The sequence below is a fragment of the Nomia melanderi genome, chromosome 2 (assembly GCF_051020985.1).
Source record: "Nomia melanderi isolate GNS246 chromosome 2, iyNomMela1, whole genome shotgun sequence".
NCBI classification, from domain to species: Eukaryota; Metazoa; Arthropoda; class Insecta; order Hymenoptera; family Halictidae; genus Nomia; species Nomia melanderi.
In genome coordinates this window covers 14,188,402-14,216,329 of record NC_135000.1, presented here as the reverse complement: position 1 = coordinate 14,216,329, position 27,928 = coordinate 14,188,402, and the positions used below count along the sequence as shown (strand labels likewise).

Genomic DNA, 27,928 nt, shown 5'->3' with positions numbered 1-27,928 from the left:
TCTATTCACTAGATAATTCACCACAGTAATGTGGTCCATTGTTCCCTTTTTTTCTCTGTATGCCGCCTGGTTTTCAGACAGCATCCTTTTCTTCACCATCTCCCTACCCAATTTTTTCTCCAAGACTTTCATATTGTACGTACCTTGTACGCTGCCCCCACTAGTATCAGCCCCTATAATCCTCCGCCTTCTTTCCCTCTCCTTTTTTTTTATAATGGGCACTATTAAGCCCGTTTCCCATTTCTCCAACCAACCTGCTTCTCTCCATATCTTGTCACATATCTTCCATACGTTTCTCCTTAAACCTTCCCCTCCATACCAAAAGACCTCTCCTTCCATTCAAATCCTCTCCCTTTGCCATCTTCAGTTTTATCTTCTTCAACTCCCCTACCTCCTCTATGCGATAGAAAATAAATGTTATTATAATTGAAAAAGAAATAAAAAGTTTAATTTATTTCAATTTAGCCTTTTTTACAAACAATTTTTTGCAGCACAATTGTGCGAATATCGATGAAATTTGCAAAATCATCTTTGCAATAACAAGATGGAATAAAAGTGAGCAGTCTAATAAATAATCTTACTGGTGTTAATATTAATTATTTGATTGAAATTGGCGTGCAATAAGAAGGTAATCGTTTATTATTTTACATTAAATATTTAATGACCATTTATCCAACACTTTATTACGAATAGACTGCGGATATATACAAAAAGACATATTTTTACAGAAAATAGATAAAGTAACGACATTTGGTTAGGAATTTGTTTTATCATTAGAGTACATTAAAAATGCATTTTACACAATGTATATCTTCTGCATACCGTGTATTGCCCGCATCTTTCGTGCATATGCAACCGATTGTCTACAATTCACTCTTATCACTGTTGTCAAAATAATTGACAACTGAAGAACGACATAACAAAATGTATTATTCAAAATTAATAGTAATTACGTTTCGAAATTTCAAACAATTAAATTCATAGAATTTCTTATAATATAAGTTAACCTTTGCAGTGTACAGATTAATTGATTAAAGGAAACCAACTTAGAGCATTAATTTACAACAGCTTACACGACATATATAGCTATAGCCTTAAATTATAATAAATAAAATAATAAAATTAATATTTTGATGATGCACATAGATATTCTCTACATATTCCTTTTTGCATGTACACATATACATGTGTATGTATATCGCATTTTATATTTACATAAATATCTGCAGTCTAATTATGAATTTTTATTTATGATTTGAAAATCAACCAAATCAACCAGACGAAATAAAAAAACTCAGATATAAGGTCACAGTTAATAATTTTTCGCAAATGAAAAAGAATAAGCTATATTACTAATCAATCAACACGACATACTTTTTGTAAAGTGGCGCTATAATGTTTTTACTTATTTAACGCGTTGATTGCCACGGTGATCACCGATAACCGGAGCTTCCAAATTGCTTAAATAGAATTACAATACGAAGCTTGATGTCGAATAAAAATATTTAGTAGTATAAGTACTTAGATAATACTGTAACATGATTACTGTGATACCAAATCATTAATAAATACGTTTAAATATGAAGAATTAATTTTGTATAATAAAGCATTATACAATATTATTTTAAATGCAGCTGATATTCTCGTGGCAGCCAACGTGTTAATTAGAAACTTAGGTGGCAATTAAAAAAAATTAGAAGGGCCATTTAAACGAAGCAAATTTTTATACAATTAGATTAAGTTACCCTATCAATATTTATTATTCTTGCATTTAAAGTATTATACTTAATCATTTATTCAGAAATAAAATAAATTTTCCATTTTAAATTTCCTTTTCTTCATACCCTTTTCTTAATAATACATTTTGTACACTTTTTTATTATGTTATTATGTATAAGATTATAAGTAATTATTAGGATTTAAAAATTTCATATTGAAAAACTATAGAGTGTTTAAAAGGCAATATACCTCATTGTTGGCAATTCATTGAATATTCGGTGTATAATCTTTAATAAACGTTAGGGCAAATATGGGAAAACATAGTCCGCTGTAACATGGAAGTATACAAATATTTACATAAATATCATGTACAAAATAGTCTGTATGGCAAAGACGCGAATGAAATTAGATACATCCGAAGTAAGATACTTAAATACATATCATATAAAATGATTAAATTGTATATGTATATACACGTATCGTTATAATCAACAAAGTGACACAAAGTTAAATATTACTTTCTATTGTACAACCTTTCGTACAACACCCGATTAAATATTCAATGTCGGGTAATTTACATGCGCATCTATTGAAAAATAAAAAGTTAATAAGATGCTTAAATAGTAATGCTGATTTTTCGAACAATAACATTTTTTTGTGTTTTTTTTTTATTCAATATAATGTTACACAATCAAAGATAATAGTTATTCAAACAAATTTCATATTAGAAATCATACTTTCCGAATACTCAAATTTACTAGTTGTAACTTCATTAAATTAAAATCTCCAATACATAGAAAAAAGTTCTACTAAACAATTTAATAATACAGTGGTTCCTCCACTATCTGGGCTTCAATTACCGGCGATCTTGATGATAATCCTGGATACAAGATTCAATTATTCACTGTAGAAGGACTATATAAAGAATAAGGCAATCAAAATGGACTTCTGACTAATCAATTCCTTTCCATGAATGAAATTTGTTTCATACGCCGGATGTTTCTTAGTTTTAAGAAAAACATAATCTAGTATTAACAAATTATTTGTAAATTGTAGGCCCACAAGAAATATGGAGATCAATTTCATTTTCTACATAGAACAATCCCTTTCTGTTGTACATGTATTTAAATGTTTTAAATCTATTTTATTCTTCAACGTCTCATCAAGGTATCCATTCAAGTTTTTTTAAAATCTTTCTGCTCTATAGAAAATCTTCCTATTCATATTCAAATTTCTCTTCAATTTTCTAAGGTAGACACTCCTACACATATTTTGCATTAATAAGATTACACATGTTAGTGTGTTGCAAACTTTCTTTTATTTACTTTTATTTTCTTTTGTAGAAAAAAAGTAATTTAAGTAGTATTGTAATTGCACATTTCACAAAATAAAAAGAAATGTAATAGAATACCTATCGTGTATATGAGTTATAGTTTCAACTTTTTTTTTTTCAGAGCTCCATCATTCAATGAGTTTCAAGGTATTGAAGATATCTGTCTCTTGATTAAATTGGTTAATCGAGATTTCACTGTACTTAAACTTGGGAAATGCTTTCAAAGAATGTTCTTTATATACTCTTTGGTTGTTAGAAAGGGATTTCTCTATACTCATTCTCATTTTTTTGAGAGATGACCTGCTACTAATTAATTTCAATATTTGTAATAAATTTTATTTGTTCCGCATAAGTGTGCCATTCGAATCTCTATGTAACACAATAATTTTGATGCAACACGACAGTAATTAGTAAAATAAATTATGTAGATAGAAAACGATGACTTATGCATAACAAATAACAAGCATTATTATCAGCAGTATACTTTATACAGTATTTCTATCTTTGGCATTTACACTAAGAAACCTAAATGATTAGCTACAAAGTGCCCTTATAATACATGATAACTTAAGAAACAGAAGCTAAGAAATGTTAATCGTGAAATTATTGCATTAGCTAAGATATCGGTTTTTGCACCATGATTAATAATTGTTTCAAGCTGTTCGGTTTCCTATTAATTACATACTTGACAATGCAAATTCGTTGGGATCCTAAAAGGCAGAACATTTGTAATTGTAACTTACAAATTATAAAACAGCTTATAAACTTTTATCAATAATTGTTAACATCCTGAACCAATTCACTAGTGAACACACTAAATTTCCAAAATTATGTTACATTAAAAGAATGTAAATCCATAGATTAATATTGTGTACATTAAGTGTAAAAATTAATCTCAAATAGTTTTGATCTTCATACTAAAGAATATACAATATTCTTTGTTGATCACTACACTGCAGATTCTTATGTATTTATATATATATATATATATAAATATATATATAAATATATATATATATAGTATGCAAATAATTATTATAATTTAACAAAGATTAATGAAATTCTTATATTAAGTTAGAAAATTTCTTCGGTAACGAAATAAATTTTCTTATTTCAGTATTTGTAATCTATAAAAATCGATATTCGCATACAAATCTGCTGTCCATTGATCGTATTATATTATAATATTACAGTAAATCACATTGAATATTAAAGCAATATAAATACATAAATGATCTTAATGTAGAGCTGAACATTTGTATAATCTATTTGCATAATATGCGTATGTACATAGAAATGTTGAAAGCAACATGAATGAATAATATATAACATAAACCAATGTCAATTTAATATTAGTAATCAGCTCTGAGAAAACTAAAATTAACAATCTTACTGATTACTAATAAATCCTTTAAGGAAATTCTATCTAAAAAGAAAAGAATGCTCAATAAAATTAGTAACATAAATAAATTCATATTGTCCCTGAATCGCACTTTGACATTAAAAGATAGTGAAGATTCCTATTAATATTCTCACTAATATTGTTGGAGCATCATTATTTTCATACGGGGAATAATTTCGGAATTTTTTAGGCATAATTTTGCGGTATTAAAGTAGGCAAACTTTGCAATATTTAAGTCGATAATACGGTATTACTAACAACTGTTTACAGTATCATATTGAAGTAGATTCAGGATTTAATCCTTTTAACATGTAATGCTGTTGTAAACGTTTCAGATTGGCTGATAAATATGCATTTTCTATATACAAATCTTTTACTAGTAAGTCAGTTCGTACCAATCGTTCTGCCTGTAACAAATAACAAAAATATCAAAAATGATTAATGCCATTATAATGTAATTGAAATAAATCACACACTGAATACTACAGTTAAATAATATAACCAAGAAATTATATATTTACTTCTGAGTAAGAATTTAAGTGTGTAATAGAATGTTTAAAAGAAGCGTATACCTGTTCCGCACTTGTTTGTGATTCTATTTGAAGCCGTTCTTGGGTATTACGTAGCAAATACTGTAATTGTGTGACTTCTAATTGATGTTGAGATATAATATCTAAAATAATATCACGTGATTTATTAAATAATTATACCAATTGTTACTCAAATTATTATAATGAAAATTGTTCCAAACATAGCCAATTGTCAAATATACAAATTGTCACAATGAAATTTTCTGTATAAAATTATGATAAACTTACGTTGCAGTACACGTTCAATTTGGTACTTTTGTTGCTTAAAACATTCTTGCAACTGATGCTTTTTATATTCTTGTGCCTGAAGTTTCATACTTAAACTCTGCAATACATTCACATTAACACAACACAGTTGCGGTTGTACATCATTTCTCACGCACTGACTATTTGTTGCTTTCAAATTCTGTAGTTTACATGAATCTTGCATTAAATCATATTCTATGTTACGCATACATTCTTCTTTTGGAAACTTTCCATTAGCATCTGTCATCTTCCATTGGGATGCTGGTTTTTCAATCTTACATGTACTATTTAAATCTGCTATAGAATATTCTATAGACGTTTGACGTGAATTACAATCGGTAAGGCCAACGTGTTCTTTTTTTACTCTGGGAATGAAGTCACTGGCTAAGCCTGAAGATTCCAGAGTTCGATTGAATTTAAATTCTTCCGATAGTTTACTAATATTATCATTACATTGTGTAAACTTAGATGTAAATTCAGTGGACGGTTGAATGTTGAACAAATTATTAGGAACATAACTTGATTGTATTAATGGAGAAAACGAAATAAGATCGTCTGTTACTTGAACGGATATATCAGTCATTTGCGGTCGTTCTAAAGACTTCAATTCGCGTAATTCATCGATTTCTTTATCTTTTTGAAACTTTTCTTTTTCTGCTTGCGCTTTCCATTTTTCAAATTCCTCTACAAGATCTAAATACTGCAATGAATAAAACAATACATATTTCGATACGTAGTAAATTAGAATAGTAAAGAATATATTATGAAAAATGAAGCATCCTGTTAAAATTAAAAAAACTAATAAAAACAATCATTTGCATAACAGAAATTTTACTTACTTGTTGTTCTAAATTAAATTTTTCTTCAATTGGAGATAAACGACCATTATTTTTTACTTTGTCTATTGGACAAATTAATTCTTCGTATTCTTCCATTTTTGTTATAAGCTCTGAAAACTTTTCATCGCTAATTTTTTGTTCTTGTTCAAAAAGTTGTCTTTCTTCTTCCAGTTTAGCGGTCCAGTAGTCTTCGCATTCTTCATATTCAATTTTTAACAGCTCAAGACTTCTTTCCAATTCTGCACATTGTTCAGTTAATAGTTTCTTTTCTGCGGCATGTGTTACTTCAAGTTCTTGTATCCTTATTTTTAAGAAATTAACATCTTCAATCGATTCATGTTTTATTAAACTTGGATTACATTTCACGTTCACGTCATTAATGATTTTTATATTAAGCGAAGAATCTTTTTCTTTACTTGATTTCGAATGATCAACGGTTGTATGTTCTTCTTTGCGAGGAGGATAATCTCTAAGACTTGGAACTTTATTCTGTGATACATTTTTTGTGTCCGGACTGTTAAAATTATCATCGATATTAAAGTTATTATCATTATTATTTGTTACTGTAATTCGCTTAACAGAAAGGGAATTTTTATGTTTGGGAACAACAAAATCTCTTAACGATTCACTTGTTCGTTCTTCACATTCTGTATGCATTTCAGAAGCGATACTTTTCACAGAATCTGTTTCTTTAAAATTTGGCATATTTGATTGTAGTTTCGTAATCATTCCTGAGATTTCATTTCTAAACGTACAATTGTCTAAAGTGCACGCATCGTTGTTTGCTAATATATTTTTTAATTGCTTTGTAACCAAGTCTTTAAATTTTTTAAAATCTATCTTTTTATAGCTTTTTGTGTTCTCTTCTTCATTGAAAGTACAAGGCATCTATATAAATAACAACAAAATACATTAATTAAAAATGTATATTATGTTTTACACTTAAAAAAACAGCCTACTAAATATTACTTACAGATGTGGAATGTTTGAAAAGTACATCTAAATCTTCTTCTATATCTGCAGTAAATGCTCCTTTATCTAGTAACAGATTTTAAATATTGATCATATCACTGAAATATGAATCTGCATAAATGAAATAAAATATTTTTTTATTACCTTCAGTCTCATCTAATTGTATGTTTGTAGTACAGTCATCTTCTACATTATTTTGTCTGTAAGGATATAATACAAAATTAAATTCATTTCTTAAAACAAGGATATACTTCATAAAATATTTTAGTAACTTATATATTACCTTGTATCTTTAATATGATTCTGATGCAATTTTAAAGTTTCCAATTCTATAGTAAGTTCATCATTTTGATCTCGTAAGTAAACAGCTTCTGATTGCAGTTGTTTAATACGATCAACTAAAAATATAACTTCCTGTTGATGCTTCACCTCTATATCCTGCGACTAAATAGAAAAATACCGAATATTATTACAAATACAAGTATTTTACTTATATTTTCATAAAAAAAAAGAAGATGTTAAAGTACCTCATCGTATTCTGTTGACAATACTTTCGTTAAACTTCGTAATTCATTGTTTGATTGCTTTAACTTTTCTATTTTACTACGAAGATTTTCATTCTCTGCTTCTAGAACTTGATTTTCTTGTAAAGTATTTACAAATTTATTTCTGATTTCATGATTTTCTTTCTGCAATATTTGTAGTTGGTCATCCTTTGTCTTGAGAAGACTAGCATTTACTTCTCGTTCAGAACTAAGTTGATTGGAAAGATCTTGTACAACTTCGGTGTGACGTTGTTCAAGCTGTTTTCGCAAATTTTGTAGAACAGCTTCTTGCTGTGTATGTTGCTCGTCAATTTCTTGAGCAAGTGCATTAGCACGTTCATTAGCTTCTATGATATCTGTACGTAATTTCTCTTTTTCACCATTTTTATTCTCTACCATAAGGCTAAAAATAAAAATGATATTACTAATAACTTACATTTTTTTACTGCATATAATCAGTTAATAAATCTGTTACATACTTCAAACTGTGTAATTCTTCTTGATAAAGTATCAAAACATCTCGCAACAACATAATATGTGATCGAATTGTAGAATGATCTAATGAATCATTAAAATTCTTCAATTCTTCGCACAAAGTAGTTGTTAAATTGGATAAACAAGTTTCTGAAGATTTGATACTTCTATCTGATAATAAAGATGTATTTGTAAGACCAGAAACTTTCCATGCATCTAAATATGTATTATTTCTTGTAAAGCTGTTATTCCAGAAACAGAAAATAAATATATATATATATATATATATATGTATATAAGATATCACTATATAATATTAAAAATATTAAAAACAAAACATTTATAATTTTTATTATGCAGTACCTAGCTTTACGAGATGTGTGCAAATCAAAAGTACGTTTCCTAAAATCTGATTTAATTAATTCTTTTATGGACTCATTATTTTTATCCAATATTAATTGTTCTTCCATGGCTGTTCTGTTTTGAAATATAATGAAAAATTCATCTAAACTGATTAATCCATCACAATTCTGGTCAAGTTTTTCAAAGATGCATTGTGTGATCTGTTTAGAATACAATTTTATATTAATTGAAAATGTCATAAACATGTCTATTCTAAATAAATCATGATAATAGAACAAAATACATGTACAAATAAAAAATAATTTCTACATTTTAGATAATTACAAATTAAATGAATAATTAATGCGTTTATTTTAGAGAAACAAGTTATATTTTGTAATTACTTGTTTTGGAAGCGCTGGAATTCCTAAACAATTAGATATGAAATACATTGTTGCACAATCTACATTTTCTTTTAAACAGTTATTTATCTTTTCCCACAAACACTTCAATCTATTTTCATCCAATGTTACACCTGAAAAATAATATTACAAATTTTTGAATAATGCTAATTCGAAATAAAATGTAAAAAATAAATGTAAAACTAAAAAGATATTAATTTTTATAAGATTTAAACGATATAGATATTATAATCACCTGTTTTTGGATTAAGAATATCTACAGTAGATCTGGAATTATTAGGTAATAGCTGGCTACAAATTTTGTTATCTACATTGGATGAATTTAAATTACTTTGTGACTCTGCTGCAAAATCTTTTTCGGTATGAGCAACTAATTCCTGTGTCTTGTCTAATAAAGTTAATAAAGCTGTTCTAAACTCTTGGAATGATATAGATTGCTTTTCTTGTGTGTGACGTTGAATACAGGATTTCAATTCTTCGCTTTGTTCCGTAAGATGTAATTTATGGCACAAAGTGAGCCAATTATCCTCTTGTAGTTCAGTTTCTCCTTTTGTCAAGCAACTTTGAAACACAGCGTAAAGTTGCTGCTCATAAGGGTCATTATTGTGTTCATCCATGGCATCCTTTCATTGTTTTTTTAAACGTTATACAATATAATAGATCTACAAGAATAATTATATTAATTTCCTTATTAAATGCATATTAAATTTGTTAAAATTAAATTAGACATAAACAAGGTTTTAAAGGTTTAAAAGAATAAAATCTAATCTAAAAATGAATATATGTATAATAAATTATATAAAATACTTCAAAATTTTGTATTACATCAAGAAATTGGACAAATGTATTTTTAAATATATAATTTTATTCATTTCTACTAATACAATTGATGTTATTTAATAATATCATATAAAAACAATTCTCATTATGAAAACTATAAGATAAAAAAAAATTGTAAAATTCTTTCTTTACACTTGTACACATTTTTTACATTTGTTAAAATTATCATACATTAGTTAATTATTATCGATATTTTCAAATAGATTTATATAAAACATAGTTCAATCATATATGCTTACATATTAATATGTAAACCTTACACTATATTAAATGTTTTTATAATTATTACTGCACATGTTCATATATAATATAATAATAACTATTAACAAATAATATAATTACGATAATTTACAGAAATTCAGCAAAATTTAGTATCTAGTGTATAATAATAATTAAATTTATTATATTAGTTTGATTTATCACTAGCTAACTAATTTATTTATTTAAAGATCATCATTAAATTCTCTAAGTATAACAAAAGCTATAGAATATGTAAAATATTATAGTTTACTGGTTACAGCATGTTAACCTAACAATTATGTGTCCGTGAAGTATCAATTTAAAATGTAAAGTAGGTTAACAATATAACTGTGTCCACAATAGTAATCACTGAAAGGTGTAACTCATTTCTACAAATAAAAGCTGTTCTGTTAAACTTTCGTTATTTCTAAACTGCGTAACAAACACGTTATAAAATACGTTTTACTTCTAGTAAGCCCATTTTAGACGTCAACACTATTTTGTGTAATTATACTATTAAAAATGAGAAAATAATAGTTTTCAAATAATAATTATTATTATAATTTTTTTCTTAAACGTGAAATGAACTATTAGCATTATACAATGATTACAACCTACCTCTAAATTATAAAGTTCGTTTCACGAATATAGGTACATATATGTATCTACATTTACATGGTATATACACATCACGAGAACTGTACTGACATAGGGACAAATGTATTATCTTGTAATAGTTTTCACGGTTAAATGATTCAGACAAAAACTATTTTGATTCCATTCAACCGTTTATCAGAATGTTTCGAACGTTTACTCGTGTCATACGATTATAACACAGACGAGATATAAGAATAGACATTACATGCAATGTAAAATTTTGTCATATGCTCTCGGGGGTTCTAGGACCCCCTTACCATTTTCATGTCACGCGCTCTCATATCGACTTAGGCTGGTTTTGCATGGCAACGCTATAAGTGATAGGAATCAGAATCAAAAATATTAAAATTTTAAATGACAATCAGTACAGTGTTGCCGTTATAAAAAATCCTTTATTCATTAAATTGAACGTTACAACGTGTCTCTTTAGCAGTAAAATATTGCAATAACTTAGAACAACGATTGGCAAAAACTTGTAATTATGGACACAATGTAGAATAAATAGATAAGCGGTTACTAGGACATAGCGTATAAACTGATTTCAATGGTCTAGTTTTTACAAAACTTAAAAATTTATAACAGGCTTAATTGTTTGCATTTATTTAAAAATATTTAAAACAATTCATAAAAATATAATATTTTTCATAACAACATTGTCAGATAATAAAATTTTATGTGTAAAATAACATGAATAAATTTTCTATAACGAAAAAAAACTTGTATTTTGATATTTGAATGAATTCAATCTGTTAACACTAATAATCAAAATAGGAAAAACTGTGATCATTTATATTTAAAAGCATATATTAATAACTTTAAAGCGTTAATATATGTATCATATAACATAAATTCATAAAATATCAATATGTAGCTTCGCGCGTTTGGAAGTTTGAAAATATGGCATATTGTAACGGATACGTTTGCATGCTGGTTTAACATATTTACTATTTAGTCAACTTCGATCATTTTGCTTGATGTAGTTTTCCTATTGACCGTTCTTTAGGCGTAGAAGGCAGAACAAAACCTTTGATTTTTTACACAGTCGGTAATTCAGAACATATGATACCGAGTTCCATAAGCTCACAATGTCTATCTTACACCTAGGCTGTGGTAATAATGAAAATACGCTTGTAGTAAATTCGTTTTATATTTTTAATAATTTAAATATAAAATATGTTTAAAAATTAAATACAAATATTGAATTAAATTGTATCTTTATATATAAAATATCAAACATATTTATACATTTTTTGGATAAAAATTATATGAAACTTTCATTAATAGTACATCTTGTAATGTTATAATCTCTGATTGTATTTTGGCGCGATGTGAATAACGGTGGCAGTCATCAAACACAACTGATTTCAATGTTCCTGCGGCTCGTACTTTTACAAATATGGGTATTACCGGTCTTCTTCCCTTTTTAGAAAAATCCTCGAAAAGGACAAACATTAATGAATTTGCTGGTAAAACTGTTGCTATTGACTCTTATTGTTGGTTACATAAAGGAGTATTTTCTTGTGCTGATAAATTATCAATGGGACAACCGACTGATGCGTAAGAATGTTGTCATTGTTTTACTACATTGTTTATTTGAAACAAAGTTTTGTATAATAGTCATTGTTTTTAGATATGTTCAATATTGTATGAGATTTATATATATGTTACTTAGTCATAAAATTAAACCAGTTCTTGTGTTCGATGGACGATATTTGCCTGCTAAAGCACAAACTGAAGCAAAACGACGAGAGTATGTCCAATTAAAGTTTATTATCGAAACATTTACTGAATGTACTATTTAAATTTTTATTTGCTATTCATAATTTATAACAACAAATAGTAATTAAGTATTAAAAGGAAAAATACATATATTTTTTTATTTATTTAATATAAATAATTATAAATTGAAAGCATGCAATCAGTTTTAATGAATAGATTTATTAACATTTCAGCAGAAGAAAATTTTAAAATGTACATTCAAAGTTATTTTCCTTTATATATTATCATATAAAAACAGAGAAGTATGTTTGATGGAATATAAAATATAATACTTTTAAAATTATGTGTCACATTCATTTGTACAGAGCCAGAGAAGCAAATCGTCGCAAAGCTGTTGAGTTAATGAAAATGGGTCAACATGCTGAAGGAAGAAATTTGTTACGAAGATCTATAGATGTTACACACGAAATGGCTTTAGAATTAATTAAACAAAGCCAAAAAATAAATGTAGATTGCATTGTAGCACCATATGAAGCAGATGCGCAATTAGCATATCTAAATATTAGTGGAATAGTTGATCTTGTTATTACAGAAGATAGTGATTTAACATTATTTGGTTGTACAAAAGTTTGTATTTTGTTATGTATAAATTTAGTGTTTTCATATATTATTAAATCATTTAAACTTGCAAATAATGTAATATCAACATGTTTATAACAATTTCACTTTTAATTAATCTTTTTCATATTGCAGGTATTTTTTAAAATGGATATAAATGGTAATGGCCTTTTAGTTGACCAAGAGCGTTTACATCTTGCTATGGGATTACGTGCAGAGCACTTTAATATGGACAGTTTTCGTAACATGTGTATTTTATCAGGCTGTGATTATTTACCTTCCCTTCCTGGAATTGGGTTAAATAAGGCAAAAAAATTTATTACAATAAATACAGACTGTGATATACATAGGGTAAGTCTTCTCAAATTCTATTTTTATGTACCTTCTAATTTTCAATAATATTTTATAATTATTTTTATAGGCTTTAACTCGATTGGGATCTTATTTGAATATGAAGTCATTAGTTGTTACAAAGGAATATAGAGATGCATTTATATTGGCAATTATTACTTTTAAACATCAATTAGTATTTTGTCCGTTACAAAGGAAACAAGTTCGCTTAAATCCACCTTTGCCTGATGTGACAGAAGATCAACTCTATTATGCTGGTACAGAAACAGATCCTGATACAGCATTGCAACTTGCTTTTGGAAATTGTGATCCATTTTCTTTAAAAATGCTTCATAATTTCGATCCTGACAAAATTAAAGTAACTATTAATATGTGTATAAATATTACTTATATATTTACAAAAATATTTTAATGCTGTTACTTGGACTGGAAATTTTCAGAGTCAAGATAATCATAATGCCTGGAGTCGAAAATCAATTCAATCTAAACATGTTAGCATTTGGTCAAAACAGTATAAATTGAAAAAGAATGACACAGAAAAATCTCACAGTAAGGATCTGATGACTTGGCCAAACACTGCCAATAAAGAAGTAATTCTTCAAACAAATCGCTTAAAAACGGTTGTTTTAGCCAAACAAAACGATAATATTGGTAAAAAAGTTTTTTTTATACATATAAATATTAATATAAGATAATTAAACAACTTCATAACTACATTAATCTTTTTACAGAATGTATAGACCTAAATCAAAAAGAACTTTTAGATATATATAAATCTAAGGACAACGAAGTAGAAAACAATAGTAAAATGGACACATCTGCTTCCGACGTAGAAAAAATATCTCCGGTTTTAATTAAACGAATAGTGCCATTTTCTCAGCAGATATCTACAAATAAAACTTCTCCAAGTCTTTTGTCCAAAACCAAAAGTCGCATAAAGGGAAGAAATATAATGCGGATTAGGAGAACAATTATAAACGATGAAATTATTACAGAAAGTAAATTCTTTGCTAAAACAAATGTCAAAAGTAACAATAATGTAACAGATGATGATACATCATGTTCATCTAGTAATTCAAATGAAAATTTACGAAAGAAAGAAAATACAACACTTGAAAGAATTGATGAAATTGATAATATTGATCATCAATCATTAATAGCAATTGATGAAATAGAAACAAACTCAGATTCTATGGATGTTGATGAAGAATGCAACACGTCGTTTACATCAAATCAATGTAATGATGTTGACAACTCGAGTAGTCCTTCTACTTGTGATTTAGGAAAATCATATTTGGACGTTCGAATAAATGAATTTGTTGTAAACAAAAATAGTAATGAATCACATATTTTTACTGATTCTTTAACAACATCAGAAACTTTTGAAGATCAGGACTTTTTAATTCCACGAGAAGATATAAATACTTTAAACAGTAATTTATTCCAGTGGTCTAACACAAAATTGTCGACACATACAAATAACAAAACTAAACATTATAAAAGTAAAAGGTCTGCAAGTTTTGATGTAAGCATCTTCTCAGAATTTCTTATGTAATCTCTATTCTATAATTTAAATATAATTTACACAACAAATATATAACACATTATATTGTTTATTTTAGGTTGTAAAAAGTAAAACAACTACGACAAACAGTATACGTAAAAATCAACAACTAAGTTCCATGCAAAGCCGACAAAGTTTATTAAGCACATATGGATTTAAAAGAAAAGGTAAGCATAATATATTATAATTTACAACAATTATGGTTGTTTAAATAGTTAATTAAGATTACATAAAAATATTATTTACTTGCAGAATTAATGTGAAAAATATTTTGTATTATTTTATAAGAGAAACGTATGCTGTGCTATACTTATAAAATAATTATTAAACAAGTACAAATACATGTCAATGGACTCTTATTTTATTATAAATGATAAGTGATAATGATAAGATAATATTGTTTCAATTATAATTCTCTGCAAAGATATATACACATTATCAAGAATAATACTCACAAACAAAATAAATTTTTTTTTTATAATTAACAAATTATTTTGTGCTTTTATTTTCTACATTATTTTCCTCTTCCCATGGTCTTGGTATTCTAATATTTTCCCAATTATCAATATCCAATTTCTGAAACATATTATGTTAATTATTTTTAAATTATGAATATTTAAATACTATTTAAGTGTCTATGTTCTGTGTTAATGTGTAATAAAATCAATTTGATTTACACTTATATTTATCAAAATAATTTGACTAATATATAAATGACTTAACATAATAATTTATTAAAAAGTATGGAAATTAAATTTGTATAGATGTAACGTTTTAGAATAAGTGTACTTACCTCCTTCATATCCTCATATATTTTTTCTAAACTCTCAGATGGTTTCATTTCAATACCTTGTGCTTTTGTTGCTTTTTTTACATCGTCGTACGAAATCGTCCTTCGGTATTTGTATCTAAGCAATCAAAATTAATTATATATCTTTTATTTCAATTATGTTAATGATGTTACATCATAAAACAAAAATTAATAGTAATATCGTTACCTTATTTCTGTAATTTCTTGTATAGCAAATGACCCTCCCACAACTAGTACCATAAATGGTACAAAATATCGAAATATTTTTGAATCAAAACGTGATAGCATTGTATTAAAGATTATGTTATATACCAATAAACGAAACACAAAGTGTGAGGTTATAAATGTATTTTAAATTCGGTACAAATAATTCAAGAACTACTGGAAATAGTATTTTAATTTAGATAACAATATTTCTTAGTCTCATATATTTATCAATATTAATAAAAATATTTATATTCATTTTGGAAGTACCGTTTTTTATTTATAATATTGAATATAGTACTTAAATACTTTCGTGACATGAAACAGTAACTAAGCCTATTATAGATTTCCTTAAATGAATTTTATTTAATGTGAATGATTTATAAAAGTACTCTAAGTAAATGCATGTATTTAGTTAAATAAATATCTAAGTACTCATTACACTATACAGGATACCAAAGGTGCTACATTGGAGCCCGCGAGCATTCTAGTGACACTCCCCTCATGAAAAGTTATCCACTCTATATCTAGGTACTTTTACTTGTTTCATTGAACACTATAGAACTGCTCATATACACAGTCTCGACACAGACGAAGTATAGGATAGCATTGCAAGCTTGGAGGACTTGGTGTCACATATTTTGAATTACCGACTGTGTAAAAAATCAGAGGTTTTGTTCTGCTCACTACTCTTAGATAACGGTCAATAGGAAAACTACATCAAGCAAAATGATCGAAATTTATTAAGTACCGAAGTCGACTATACTAAAGAATAACTGCTCGGCATATTTTATCTGGAACGCAGTTAATCCGAACCCAATCAAGAATCATCGGAATTACTCTATCGATGATAATGATGGTTTCTATGTTCACTAAGAGGATGTTGCTGCGAGAGACCCATTTGTATTTACGAATTAACTTAACCTCTTGCTCTTTTATTTCATAAGGAGTGACAAATTCTGATCAAATTTTATGTTATTGTTTACTGTAAAGTGTAATAATTGATAATAGAAAAAGGTAAAATCTCAGTACATCTACATAGTAACCAATTTTAATAAAATCATCAAATATTGCAAGAATTGCATATTTTGAACAACTGTTTCCTTTGAAAAAAATTCCGCTGGCATTTAGTCTGAGAGATAATCGCGACAAACTTTTGCTACCACTAAATTGAATTCTTTATACATGAGAACGTCCGTGAGATAAGCAAATATAACCAATTTAAAAATCCGATTTACATTGTGTTTGAACTTATTTTAATCGCAACAATCTCAACAATTCATTGGCACTACATTTAAGAAAGTAAGATTGAAATTAATGAAATTGATATTTCCTGTATTGCATGTTTATATTTTGTGCGGCATCGTTTTGAAGTCTTGCGTCTTGTCCTTCGATGCTCGGAGAACTGTGTCCGTCTTACTTCTTCTCATTATACTCATTCTCCGACTTTGTCAAACTGCGCTCCGTGTCCCCTTGCCGCACTTACCTCTTCAGTTCGACGGAGAGTGAAAAGATATCATCTGAGGACAGTACATAAATAGTTCAGTAGTTGACCGTTCGATTCAGGTAGACAGAAAAATACATATATATGCACAGATTGTACGTATTTTAAGCTGTGTTCAATATTTATGATTCTAATTTCTATTGCTTATAGCGCTGCCATGCAAAACCAGCCTTAGTCGATATGACATGAATATGGTAAAGGTACCCCCGAGAGCGTGTAATATAATTTTACGTTGTATGTAACGTCTATCCTATACCTCGTCTGTGGTCTCAGACAGCTCCTTGAATAGAAGTAGTGGGAGAATGCTGTTTTCGAGTTACTAGTATAAGGGGAGTAAGACTCCTTTACTCAAGTATCAATATAACGCTCTCTATATTTAATTACCATGTATATGAAGTTTCCAATTGGTGAAGCAATATTACACCTTTCATGAAAGTACACGATTTATTTCTAGCGTTTAAAGCTTTCGAGTTATCAAAATTTTCACTACTATAGAATTTATGGATTATTTATTTGATTACAGATTAATTATAATTTAAAGATTTGTCAGATTTTTTATTATTAAAATTCATATCACTCTTATATGATTGATATATTTCTTAAAAATTCTTCACTTATTATTTTTTTATTTTATGTGTCATAAAATATTAATAATATTGTAACACCATTACAAACGAAATTATAGAAAAGTATAATTCAAATATTGTGTATTCGTTTTATGTTTCAAATTGATTATAATTCATATATACCTAACCAATAAATCTTCAGTAACAGTTCATCAATTCGTGTACTTACATCTACTTCACAAGAAATGTTAAAATAATAAAATTTGTACCTTCAGTACTTTAATTTTCATAATATTATCGTTGCCCTCAATGAGTTATTAATACTTAATAAACTAAAATAGTTGACATAATTATCAAACAAACGGGATGATTTTAATTATAAATTTCGAGACAGGTTAAGTTAATATAAAACATTTTTACCTGCTTCATTCTGGATACTATTTCTGCGGAAAACTGCAAAATGAATATTTTGCCAGGAACAGCGTCTCTTCTAGAAGAATTGGACAGTACGTATTTGCTTTATGAGTGTCAATTTTTAGGTTATGCCGGTATGTTTGTATAGTACATCCATTAAAAATATTAAATTAGAAATCTCAATTTACTTATGTTCAAGTAAAAAATACTAGTTATTAAAGAATAAACAGATAATGTAACAAAAGAAAGAATTTTACTTTTAACAAAGCAAATGATAATATAAGTCTTATGTTTTTTAATATGAGTATATAAAAAGTTTAAAAGAATTTATTTATTTAACCATCCTAAGTAATATATTCATTATTTTGTTTTAGAGAAACTTATGGTTTTACTAAGAGATGGTAGGACCTTGATTGGTTATCTTCGAAGTGTTGACCAATTTGCTAATATAGTGTTGCATCGTACAATTGAAAGAATTCATGTTGGTAAAGAATATGGAGATATTCCAAGAGGAATTTTTATTGTGAGAGGAGAAAATGTAGTACTTCTAGGAGAAATAGTAATGTTTATATTTACCTTCTTTAATGTTAAAAAAGAGATATATATTTATTGGAGCAATGGAATTTTATTATAGGATAGGGAAAAAGAAAAGGATTTACCTCTAACTGAAGTATCCGTAGATGACATTTTAGATGCACAGAGACGAGAACAGGAATTAAAACAAGATCAAAAGCGACTTGTAAACAAAGCATTAAAAGAACGAGGTTTGTCGTATATTCCAGATATGGCTCACGATGATATGTTTTGACCTACATCTGCATCTTTAACTACAGCTACTTTGTCATCCACCCCTTCGCATAGTTCTGAAAGCTATGATACATGTTATACATCGCTTTCTGTTTGAAAGTATACAATGATAACAGCTTACAAAGTATAAGTATATTGTATGATTGTGAAGATAGAAGTAATTATTACTAATATGTTTTAATTTTTTCATCAAACTATTATGATAAAACATATAACAATGCATATAGCATTAAAGTAACAACTGTTAATATGAATAATGAGAATTTATACAGTTTTAGTTTTATCATAACTTTGTATTGAGTGTGCAAAACACTTGCACTATAATTGTATCATATTTTTAATAGTCTTGTAACTTTCCTGCTGTACACAAATATTATATTTAAATAGAAATCTATTGCAACTAATACATATTTTTGTTTTTGTTAAAAACATAAGTAAATGTACTAACAACATTTATAAATTTATAGTAATTATATATTTTTTTTTGTAATTGATTTTGTACACTAATTCTCGTGTAAATAATTCTTTCTTAGTAATCCTTTTACACTTTAAATTAGGAATACATATGAATCACATAAGTATTAACAAAATATTGAATTGATATAAAAAAATATTGCATGCAGTATTTAGTAATATATTCCATTACCTATATACTTCATATTTAATTTATACAAAAGGACTATTGAAATTTCATAAATTAAAATATTTGTTTTTATATTTTAGTGTAGAAACTAAATAAAATAATATATGTACACGAAACATTATTTACTAATTTCATTTCTAAGAAATAAAAAATTAAATATATCTTATTATACAACAAATTGCTATCTGTAACTTATAAAGATAAAAGTTTTTTACTGTGTAAGTTTATTTTGAAATGACAGTAATGGAAGTTAAAATATTTATGAAAAATATGTTTCATTTTTATTAAAACAAAATACCTTTTTTTAAAGTTTATAAATATCTCTATGTACAATAATAGATAAAAACAAGCATAAAAGCAAACCTTCTTTGACTGCTTATGTTCAGCAACTGTAACAAAATATGAAGAATGAAATTTTCATAATTTTTATATTATGATAAAATAATAATAATTTTAATTAACTTGCCAGATTTTTCACACTATTTTATATTATTGATTTAGAAAGATTGATTCATACATCTTATGAATAATATTATTCATAATTATTCTTGCCAAACAAAACAGTAAACTGTTTTCAATGATAAAAAGATAATCCTGGAAAAAGCTTACTTTTCTATATTAGTAGAATACTGGTTAATTTTTATAATGAAAATTTTTTAAATACTGCACTTGCAATCGAATATGTTTTGGTTCGTTCTTAGACCAAAGAATTAATTGTTCGAACATTGTCTCCACATTTTCCTTATCCAAGAATGAATCACTTTTAAGTGAAAGCTCAGAGCTGTCTTCCTCTTTAATATTTTCTTCGTTAACTTCAACAGTTTCATCTTCCATTTCTGCACATGTGGACAACCACTCTTCCACTTCGCTGAGAGCAATATTTCCACCCATTATTGCTTGAATGCTTTCTTGTAATTTACAATTATTTAATTGCTCTATATTATTTACATTGGATAGTGAATCATTTTCAGGAACTTGTTGCAACAGTTTGTTCCATGCATTTTTAATAACACAAGGCGTAATACTCATCCATGTTTGATTTAGAAGTTCGATACCTTCTTTTAAATTGTATTCTATAAAAAATTGATGAATCCCACCAGGACAACTCAAAATTAATTGTAACATCTTATGTCGAAAACTACTTTTTATATTTTCAATTATGCCCTGATTCATAGGTTGGATAAGTGATGATGTATTTGGTGGTAAAAAGATAACGTTAAACCTTTCATCCTGTAAAACTTCTGGTGGTAAACTATGAACTTTAGAATCATCCACAATTAAAAGTACTGGACCACACGTACCATTCTCTAATTGATGTTTCTTAACCGATGTTTTAAAATCATTTTCATACCAATCCAAAAACAGCTTTTTATTCATACAAGCATTTGTTTGAGATTTGAAGACAACTGGTAGATGATCTTTGCAATTTTTCAGTGCTCTTGGCGATGCATACTTATTAATTATTAGTAAAGGAAGTTTATGAGTGCCACTAGCATTAGAACAGATTCCCATTGTGAAGCGGTATTTTTTCAATAATTTACCATCAACTTTTTTTCCATTAAGATGATCCAATGTTTTTTTAGGAAGAGATTTCCATGCCAATCCTGTCTCATCCATATTATAAAGATTATCAAGATCAATGTCTTGCTCATATATAATATTTTTTAAATCATCTAAAAATGTTGAAGCTGCTGCTTCATCATTTGTATCTTCATGAGTATGTGTATTATTAATCCTATAACGAATTTTGAATCTAGATAACCAGCCTTCACTTGCTCTAAATGTTATTGGACCCCCTAATTCTTTGTTTATGTTTGTTGCTTCTTTACGAAGTAATCGATTGCTAATATGATCACCCATTGTTCTTCTTTCTAAAAACCAAGTATACAGCCGACCTTCTAATTCTTCATTCATTGGTCTTCGCATTCTTATTTTATTAGAAGATCCTGCTTGCTCTGCATAACGACGTAATTGTATAGCATTGTATTTAATCTTGCGGACAGTGGCTACATGTAAGTTATAGAAAGAAGAAACTTGTTTCGCAGTTGCACCTTCCTCTAAGCGTTTCAAAATTTCTAGCCGTTGTTTCAAAGTCAACATATTTCTCTTGCTACCTGGCATGATTGTTGTTGTTTTTATAGTATTATACAAAATAACTTTTTGTTTTCTTTTGTTTAATATGTTTTTAATTGTGTTTAAGTTCTTCCAGATTTACCCACATAATTTTCATTAAATTTATTTAATTAAGTTGGTAATTCTTTTTAATTCATTTCATACTTTTGTTGTAATTACATCGATTTACACTGAAGTTTTTATACTTTAACTGCCACTAACTCGTTAAGTGCAAAAAGTAGTGGGGACAATGCGCGTTAAATTATCAAGTGGCTTTTTAGACGCCCTTAACGTGTATTGTTTGTTCAATTTAAAATTTTAACGAACACAGCAAAACACGTAATATTTTTAGAAATATAATGCGATGTTAGAATATAAACTGAAAGAAGATGTTTAAACTTTAAACATAATTGTTTTCATTTAATATTTTGCTAAAACAGTAATTAATCCATGAAATAAATATAAGGACGTACTTATATACTTTAAAATGTATTATTAAAAGTGTAAGCATCAACTGTATCAGTTTGTTTAGAGATACAATAAAAGTCATGAAGGGCTTTTGGTTAAGCTTATTACGAATAGATTCGGTTCTGTCCGGTACAAAACGCACCAATGAAATATTCGTAACGTAACTAGACTTGCTGATATTCTTATTGTTATTTGCTTCAATATTAAACTGAACAGATAATAGATATTATACAATTATTGTTCGTTCAAGTCAGGAAATTATGTGTTTTCGGTACTAATGCATTAGTTAGGTAAAAAAATGTTAACAAATTACAATATTTTAATAATGAAGAGTTAATAATTATGTACACATTTGAAGATAGAGTTTCCTCATCTGTGTATTGTATATGAAGGTATGTGATGGCTTGTCATGATAAAGAAGAAACCTTCTTTAGCCGAACGGAGATTATCAATTTTATAAATTAAATATGTGGTTGTTAACAACGGTTATTCACTTTATTAAAGTCCATTATAGCAAACAGACATGGTTTAAAATAGTTAATAAATATTATATTATACAGTTAATAAATATGACAAAGGGATCATAGGTTCATTTGCTAAGAGTCATTTAGCGATATTATTAACTTCAGAACTTTTTATTTAAAGTCTTCGGTTTGTGAGTTTAAAGAACCTTCCCTTAAGAGTCCTGGATTAATCTTTTAGAGCAGAGGTGTCAGTCTATCCTCAAACTAGTGACTCCAATCAGTGGTTCCCCAACTACTATCTCTACCCTACGAATGCCTGAAACCGTGTACGTGAACAGTTTTATGAAACGTTTGTGAGAGAGTAATTCTCCGCGAAGGAAAAACCCTACAAAATTCGCGAGCTCCCAGTTCAACACCTTTGCTATATGCAAAAGAAATGTTCATACGTTATTCTTATACAAAAAAAATGTATTTAGGGATTAATAATTTAACAAAATATACATATATAAACTTTTAAGTAGTATATAAAATAAGTGTATCAACTTTTAGCGCAAAACAGTTGCTATTTAAATATTATGAATTTCTGTGTATCACATGATCACATTACATTTTTTTGTTCATGGTAAATGAACGCGCAAAAAAAAATGTTGACAGAAATTTATATGTTTGCTTATACTTTAGAATTTGTTATTTTAAATGCCATTGATAAATAAACCTATCAGTATTGTAGGTTTTGATAATATTATTAATTATTGTCAATATTATTTTTACTATGTAAAACATATTAGTAACATAAAGAAAGGTATATTTTTGCACACTGATACAAAATATAACGTATCATTAACACTCTAGTGTTAAAATACGTTGATTTTGATTTCTGCTTTGAGCGTGAGATTTTTTACATCAAAACGAAGTTTCTTGAAACGTGTCTTTTACTTTTATCGGTTTTAGCGTTGATTCGCTTAGTTGTTTGTGCTTAAAACCTTGCCCTCGTACAGTTTTCACTGTTCTGCTTTCCTTCACTGATCGTTTCGAATCATTACGTTGCAAACTTGTTGCACGTTTTCTTGGTGAACTTTTAATTTCATCATTTTTTTCTGAGGAATTACTTGCACTATTAGTGCTTCCAGATGCAATACCAGAAGTATCAGATTCCGGCGTATTTCCATTTAAGCAGCAAAGTAAACTGTCAGAAAAACCATCTTCGTTTAAAATATTTAAGTCGGACTCTGATTGTTCAAAATCTCCTGTACGTGAAGTGAAACTGAGATCAACGGGACTAGCAGTTAAAACACTTCTAGACAGCAAATACTCTCTAAACGTACTCGTTATAGACATTGTACTTTGTTGAGTAACTGCGCAACAGTCATCACCAATGGATGTAATAAACTTCTGTTTCTCTTGTGCTTCTTTGTCAAAATTTTCTTTATCTTCTAAATCGATGCTTTCTCCATAAATAATTTCACTGCCTATACTATTAGGTCTATGAGATTCCTCCAAAATTGAAATACAGTTTATTGGTCCAACCATATCGAGATTCGAACCACGTACGCTGTTAGACACATTTTGACTCCAACTATTATTAACATTGGCAAGGTTACAGAGGTTTGAGCCTGAAACCATCATTACTGGTTTTCTGGACCGTGGTGTCATCATTGTTTCCTACAATTATAATGGAAAATTATTTTAATCTTTATGGCAGTATTTTTTGCTTTTAAAAATAACTAAAAATTATTAATTTTTTTATTATTAAAGATAATAGCACATACATACCTGCATAGCTTTTGTCATTTTAGTAGCACTTTGTGTAATTGGACTCATGCTTTTATCATTGTTAGTAATAGGAGTTAACATATAATCATTAGTGACTAAACTTTTACGTAGTAGATTTGATGGTGTCGATGTATGAGTCACATATACATTCCAAAGTCTATTTTTGACTATAGGAGATAAATGAACACATGCACTATCAGAGTTTAATTCCATTTTTGATTGTACCAGTGGTTTCTTGTTGTCTTCAAAACACTTAGAAGAAATCATATCTACGTTAGCTGTTTTAGACATTGACAATGTAGGTTCTGAACTTTGTCTTACTAATTCATTTTCTCTCGTTTCATATAAAGTATTCTGAGAAGAATACATATCCGGTGGTTCACTGAGTTGCCTAGACAATCTCATGATATTAGATACAGTATCGCTATCGTGTTTTGAATTCCCAGTTTTAAATCGTTCTTCGTGCAAAGAAATACTTCCATCGTCAATATTGGAAAATATGGAATCATTTATATCAGAACTTTCTTTATCTCTTTTAGATGAATTATTTAAACTCCAATCATAATACTTTTCATCTGGTTTTTCTTCTTTTATATCTGCGAATCTCATTAACATAGCCTTTCTTTTGTCTTTGTAATTTCTCAATGTAGGAGTATTAAGACTACCAGTACTATTACTAATATGTTTTGTATGTAGAAGACTACTGTCATTATTTGTATCACAGTTTTCCATGCTAAGTTCATCATCTGATTTACTAAACAGAACTTTCGTGTCAAGCATTGACTTTTCTAGATTCTATATATGCATAAGTGTGCAAATAAAATATGTTAATTAAGAAATGTGATTGTAACTGTAACCATGCTGTTAAAAAAGAGATTAACATTAATTGTAGAAAATATTATCTTATATCTTACCGATGATAACATATTTTCTTCGCTACTAGATCTAGTAATATTGCAACCTATATTAAAATCAATAAATTTTTTATGCCCCAAGAGCTTTTTCTGAAAAATATGTTTCTTGATTGAGTCTCCAAGACTCTTAGTCCTGATATTTTTAACTTGTCTTGGTGTACCTTGACCGTTCTCTTTGTTAAATTGTTTTACTAGTCTACGTTTTTTAGCTGACTCTGGCATTGCTTGTATATGAGCATAAAGTTGAGCTAAAGCTGCTTGGGTATCTTGAGTAGAATTTGCTTTTGCTGTTAATTTATGATCTACAAAACTAAATACAGTATGAGCTGTACCTGTTGTATCTGGTATAGATTCATTTAGCTGGAATGATACATAATAAAATATATTACAAGTACTTGAAAACGTTAAGTATGATTAGTTAATTCAGAAAGAATTACTCACATCTGTGTTTTTAGGACTCAACAATTTCCTTTCTTGTTCTACCCAGTATGCTCTAATGTCTGTAGCTAGTTTTGGTGGAATTTCAAATAAATCAACTCCTTTTTTAATCATAAAGGCAACTAAGCATGATAAATTCTGAGAATTAATATGTAAAGCTTCCGGTGACAGTTTTCTTGGGCACATCAAATGTGGAGTGAAAAGCGTTGCAAGTGTATCACAATTCATTTTATTATTACATTCAAAACTAGCTGTCTTATTAAGTAACGTTAAAACATATTTGAGTAATACTCTATTCATACGGGGTAAAAGTAACAAAAGCAACTGAAGAGATCTTAATAACCTTGCATCATTGTTGCTCATGTCAGAACCATATAATTCTAAAACATGAAATATATAACTTAACTTTAAAAGCAATAATAGAAAATAGTACACATGGTATTAAGAATAAAAGGTATGTAATTATTTAATGTTATAAATATTTTACCAGCAATTTGGCAATGTGCAGGATAATGCAAATCTGACAACAAAGGTTCTGGCAACTCTGCTAAAAATCCTTTTAATACAGATGCACAGTCATGAACACTGTATTGACCATCATTGAGATTTAAAGAAACGCCTTGATACATTGTCATCTTTAAGTCTTGTTGTCTTGTTAATTTACCAGTACGACGAAATATACCCTCTTGTATAATATCTTTAAAATCATTGGAAAATATGATTAATATATAGAACAGTTTTTTTTTTAAATATTATAAAGTTAATAATCTCGCAAGTTTGTACAAATTGATATAATGTACTCTTACTTTGTTCCTGGGATAAATACTCTATTAATTGTTTCACTTGATTAATTCCATCTTCAGACAAACTAGCACCTTCTATACCTTTTTGTAAATTAATTGTTGACTTAGGCTTCTTTGCGAAGCTCAAAATACCCCATTTTTTTAATTTTGCCTTTTCATTGATACAATCATTGCTATATAATTAAGAATTAATTTTATAATTGAAAAATTTGGTTTTATAGAAAATTACTCGAATTATAAACTAATATTATGTAAACACTTGTTTTAATGGAAATTATCAACTTACTCTTCTGTATTGAGATCCAATTCAAAAGACAAATGCATTTTGACAAGAGTATGAAACTGTTCTGGATTGACTTTTCGCATTCTAAAAGCCAATTTACCATCTACATTGTCATTGAAATCTTCCATTGTCTATATTACACGGTAACGACAATTTAAACACGTTCTGACATATTTGAATTTCACACGCAGGCTCGTTACCGTTTTATTAACGGCGGTTATTTTCGCTTTGTCTGAACAATTTTTCTATTATAATTGTTACGTTCATGCAGTCACAAGTATACTTCATTTTGTATAAAGTAATTAAAATAATACGTCAATCTACGAAACACATTTTATGACATTCATTCATATTTGAACAACATGATCATTCAACCAATCCAATTGATATTTACCACCAAATATTAACGGGTATTACAAATCACAGAATATATAGTCGACATAGTACGTAAACTCTAACTAGGTAAGGTAACGGTTCTTATACTTTAGTTACACTTTAGATAACTAGATACATGTATTTAAGTAGTAATTTCCACAAATTCTTCAATATGACACAAAGTTTATAAATGAAGAAACTGAAGAGATAACTGAAGAAAATAGAAAACTGTATTTGAGAAGTGTATATAATTTTATTTATTTAAAATCCATTTTCGTTATCTCAAATATGTAACTAAATATCTTTACACATTTCAGAATATATTTACTTACATTTATAAATATTTATAAAGATATTAAGGATAATTTGTTCTGTAAATGTTCATAAAACATAAATTTCCATACATATGTGCACTGATTTAATAATAATTAGTTTACGAAAAATCAGAGTGTCGTTTCTGTAGTTCTCCGTGGCGG

The 27,928-nt window shown here is 27.8% G+C and overlaps 5 protein-coding genes across 8 annotated transcripts; 2 read left to right on the top strand and 3 right to left on the bottom strand.

Moving 5' to 3' along the window:
* Window positions 1–615: 615 nt before the first annotated feature.
* Window positions 616–10,873, bottom strand: Bsg25D (blastoderm-specific gene 25D). Its single transcript, XM_031988171.2, has 13 exons — window positions 10,583–10,873; window positions 9,120–9,546; window positions 8,867–8,997; window positions 8,484–8,683; window positions 8,126–8,362; window positions 7,629–8,049; window positions 7,385–7,545; window positions 7,246–7,301; window positions 7,103–7,167; window positions 6,130–7,017; window positions 5,273–5,990; window positions 5,027–5,127; window positions 616–4,861 (listed from the first exon to the last, which is right to left on the bottom strand). The coding sequence occupies exons 2-13, from the start codon at window positions 9,499–9,501 to the stop codon at window positions 4,727–4,729; spliced, it is 3,495 nt and encodes a 1,164-aa protein (XP_031844031.1). The 5' UTR covers window positions 9,502–9,546; window positions 10,583–10,873; the 3' UTR covers window positions 616–4,726.
* A 1,044-nt stretch (window positions 10,874–11,917) lies between these two features.
* On the top strand, window positions 11,918–15,362 carry tos (Exonuclease tos). Of its 2 annotated transcripts, XM_031988165.1 has the most exons (9): window positions 11,918–12,178; window positions 12,252–12,371; window positions 12,706–12,967; window positions 13,094–13,309; window positions 13,380–13,667; window positions 13,750–13,960; window positions 14,041–14,834; window positions 14,932–15,040; window positions 15,126–15,362. In XM_031988165.1, the coding sequence occupies exons 1-9, from the start codon at window positions 12,018–12,020 to the stop codon at window positions 15,134–15,136; spliced, it is 2,172 nt and encodes a 723-aa protein (XP_031844025.1). In that variant the 5' UTR covers window positions 11,918–12,017; the 3' UTR covers window positions 15,137–15,362. The 2 variants fall into 2 exon arrangements, with proteins under 2 accessions (XP_031844025.1, XP_031844023.1); XM_031988163.2 differs by having other exon boundaries at window positions 14,932–15,362.
* l(3)neo43 (cytochrome c oxidase assembly protein COX16 homolog l(3)neo43) lies at window positions 13,093–16,416 on the bottom strand. Of its 3 annotated transcripts, XR_012998066.1 has the most exons (5): window positions 15,872–16,416; window positions 15,667–15,781; window positions 15,329–15,449; window positions 13,341–13,653; window positions 13,093–13,244 (listed from the first exon to the last, which is right to left on the bottom strand). XR_012998066.1 is itself a non-coding variant. In XM_031988169.2 (4 exons), the coding sequence occupies exons 2-4, from the start codon at window positions 15,970–15,972 to the stop codon at window positions 15,363–15,365; spliced, it is 303 nt and encodes a 100-aa protein (XP_031844029.1). In that variant the 5' UTR covers window positions 15,973–16,065; window positions 16,159–16,416; the 3' UTR covers window positions 15,259–15,362. The 3 variants fall into 3 exon arrangements, 2 of the variants coding, with proteins under 2 accessions (XP_031844029.1, XP_031844030.1); XM_031988169.2 differs by lacking the exons at window positions 13,093–13,244; window positions 13,341–13,653 and having other exon boundaries at window positions 15,259–15,449; window positions 15,872–16,065; window positions 16,159–16,416; XM_031988170.2 differs by lacking the exons at window positions 13,093–13,244; window positions 13,341–13,653 and having other exon boundaries at window positions 15,259–15,449; window positions 15,872–16,062; window positions 16,159–16,416.
* Window positions 16,417–16,477: 61 nt separating this feature from the next.
* LSm1 (U6 snRNA-associated Sm-like protein LSm1) lies at window positions 16,478–19,592 on the top strand. Its single transcript, XM_031988166.2, has 5 exons — window positions 16,478–16,905; window positions 17,263–17,454; window positions 17,543–18,464; window positions 18,747–18,931; window positions 19,007–19,592. Exons 3-5 carry the CDS (start codon window positions 18,419–18,421, stop codon window positions 19,178–19,180), a joined length of 405 nt encoding a protein of 134 aa, XP_031844026.1. The 5' UTR covers window positions 16,478–16,905; window positions 17,263–17,454; window positions 17,543–18,418; the 3' UTR covers window positions 19,181–19,592.
* A 3,225-nt stretch (window positions 19,593–22,817) lies between these two features.
* Window positions 22,818–27,521, bottom strand: LOC116431995 (uncharacterized). Its single transcript, XM_031988221.2, has 7 exons — window positions 27,081–27,521; window positions 26,798–26,967; window positions 26,479–26,688; window positions 25,995–26,371; window positions 25,554–25,913; window positions 24,640–25,434; window positions 22,818–24,528 (listed from the first exon to the last, which is right to left on the bottom strand). Exons 1-7 carry the CDS (start codon window positions 27,203–27,205, stop codon window positions 23,770–23,772), a joined length of 2,796 nt encoding a protein of 931 aa, XP_031844081.1. The 5' UTR covers window positions 27,206–27,521; the 3' UTR covers window positions 22,818–23,769.
* Window positions 27,522–27,928: the final 407 nt, after the last annotated feature.

Bases quoted from the DNA above. Each gene is read 5' to 3' on its own strand.
- Bsg25D (XM_031988171.2), bottom strand. From the start codon at position 9,501: ATGGATGAACACAATAATGACCCTTATGAGCAGCAACTTTACGCTGTG. The intron at 8,998-9,119 runs GTGATTATAATA...ATTATTTTTCAG, and splicing joins TATTCTTAATCCAAAAACAG to GTGTAACATTGGATGAAAAT. The intron at 8,050-8,125 runs GTATGTAACAGA...TTTTATTTTTAG, and splicing joins GAAGAATTACACAGTTTGAA to CCTTATGGTAGAGAATAAAA.
- tos (XM_031988163.2), top strand. From the start codon at position 12,018: ATGGGTATTACCGGTCTTCTTCCCTTTTTAGAAAAATCCTCGAAAAGG. The intron at 13,668-13,749 runs GTAACTATTAAT...GGAAATTTTCAG, and splicing joins TCGATCCTGACAAAATTAAA to AGTCAAGATAATCATAATGC. The intron at 13,961-14,040 runs GTAAAAAAGTTT...ATCTTTTTACAG, and splicing joins CAAACAAAACGATAATATTG to AATGTATAGACCTAAATCAA.
- LSm1 (XM_031988166.2), top strand. From the start codon at position 18,419: ATGAATATTTTGCCAGGAACAGCGTCTCTTCTAGAAGAATTGGACA. The intron at 18,465-18,746 runs GTACGTATTTGC...ATTTTGTTTTAG, and splicing joins TCTTCTAGAAGAATTGGACA to AGAAACTTATGGTTTTACTA. The intron at 18,932-19,006 runs GTAATGTTTATA...ATTTTATTATAG, and splicing joins TAGTACTTCTAGGAGAAATA to GATAGGGAAAAAGAAAAGGA.
- LOC116431995 (XM_031988221.2), bottom strand. From the start codon at position 27,205: ATGGAAGATTTCAATGACAATGTAGATGGTAAATTGGCTTTTAGAATG. The intron at 26,968-27,080 runs GTAAGTTGATAA...TTAATTATATAG, and splicing joins TTGGATCTCAATACAGAAGA to CAATGATTGTATCAATGAAA. The intron at 24,529-24,639 runs GTATGTATGTGC...TTATAATTGTAG, and splicing joins AAATGACAAAAGCTATGCAG to GAAACAATGATGACACCACG.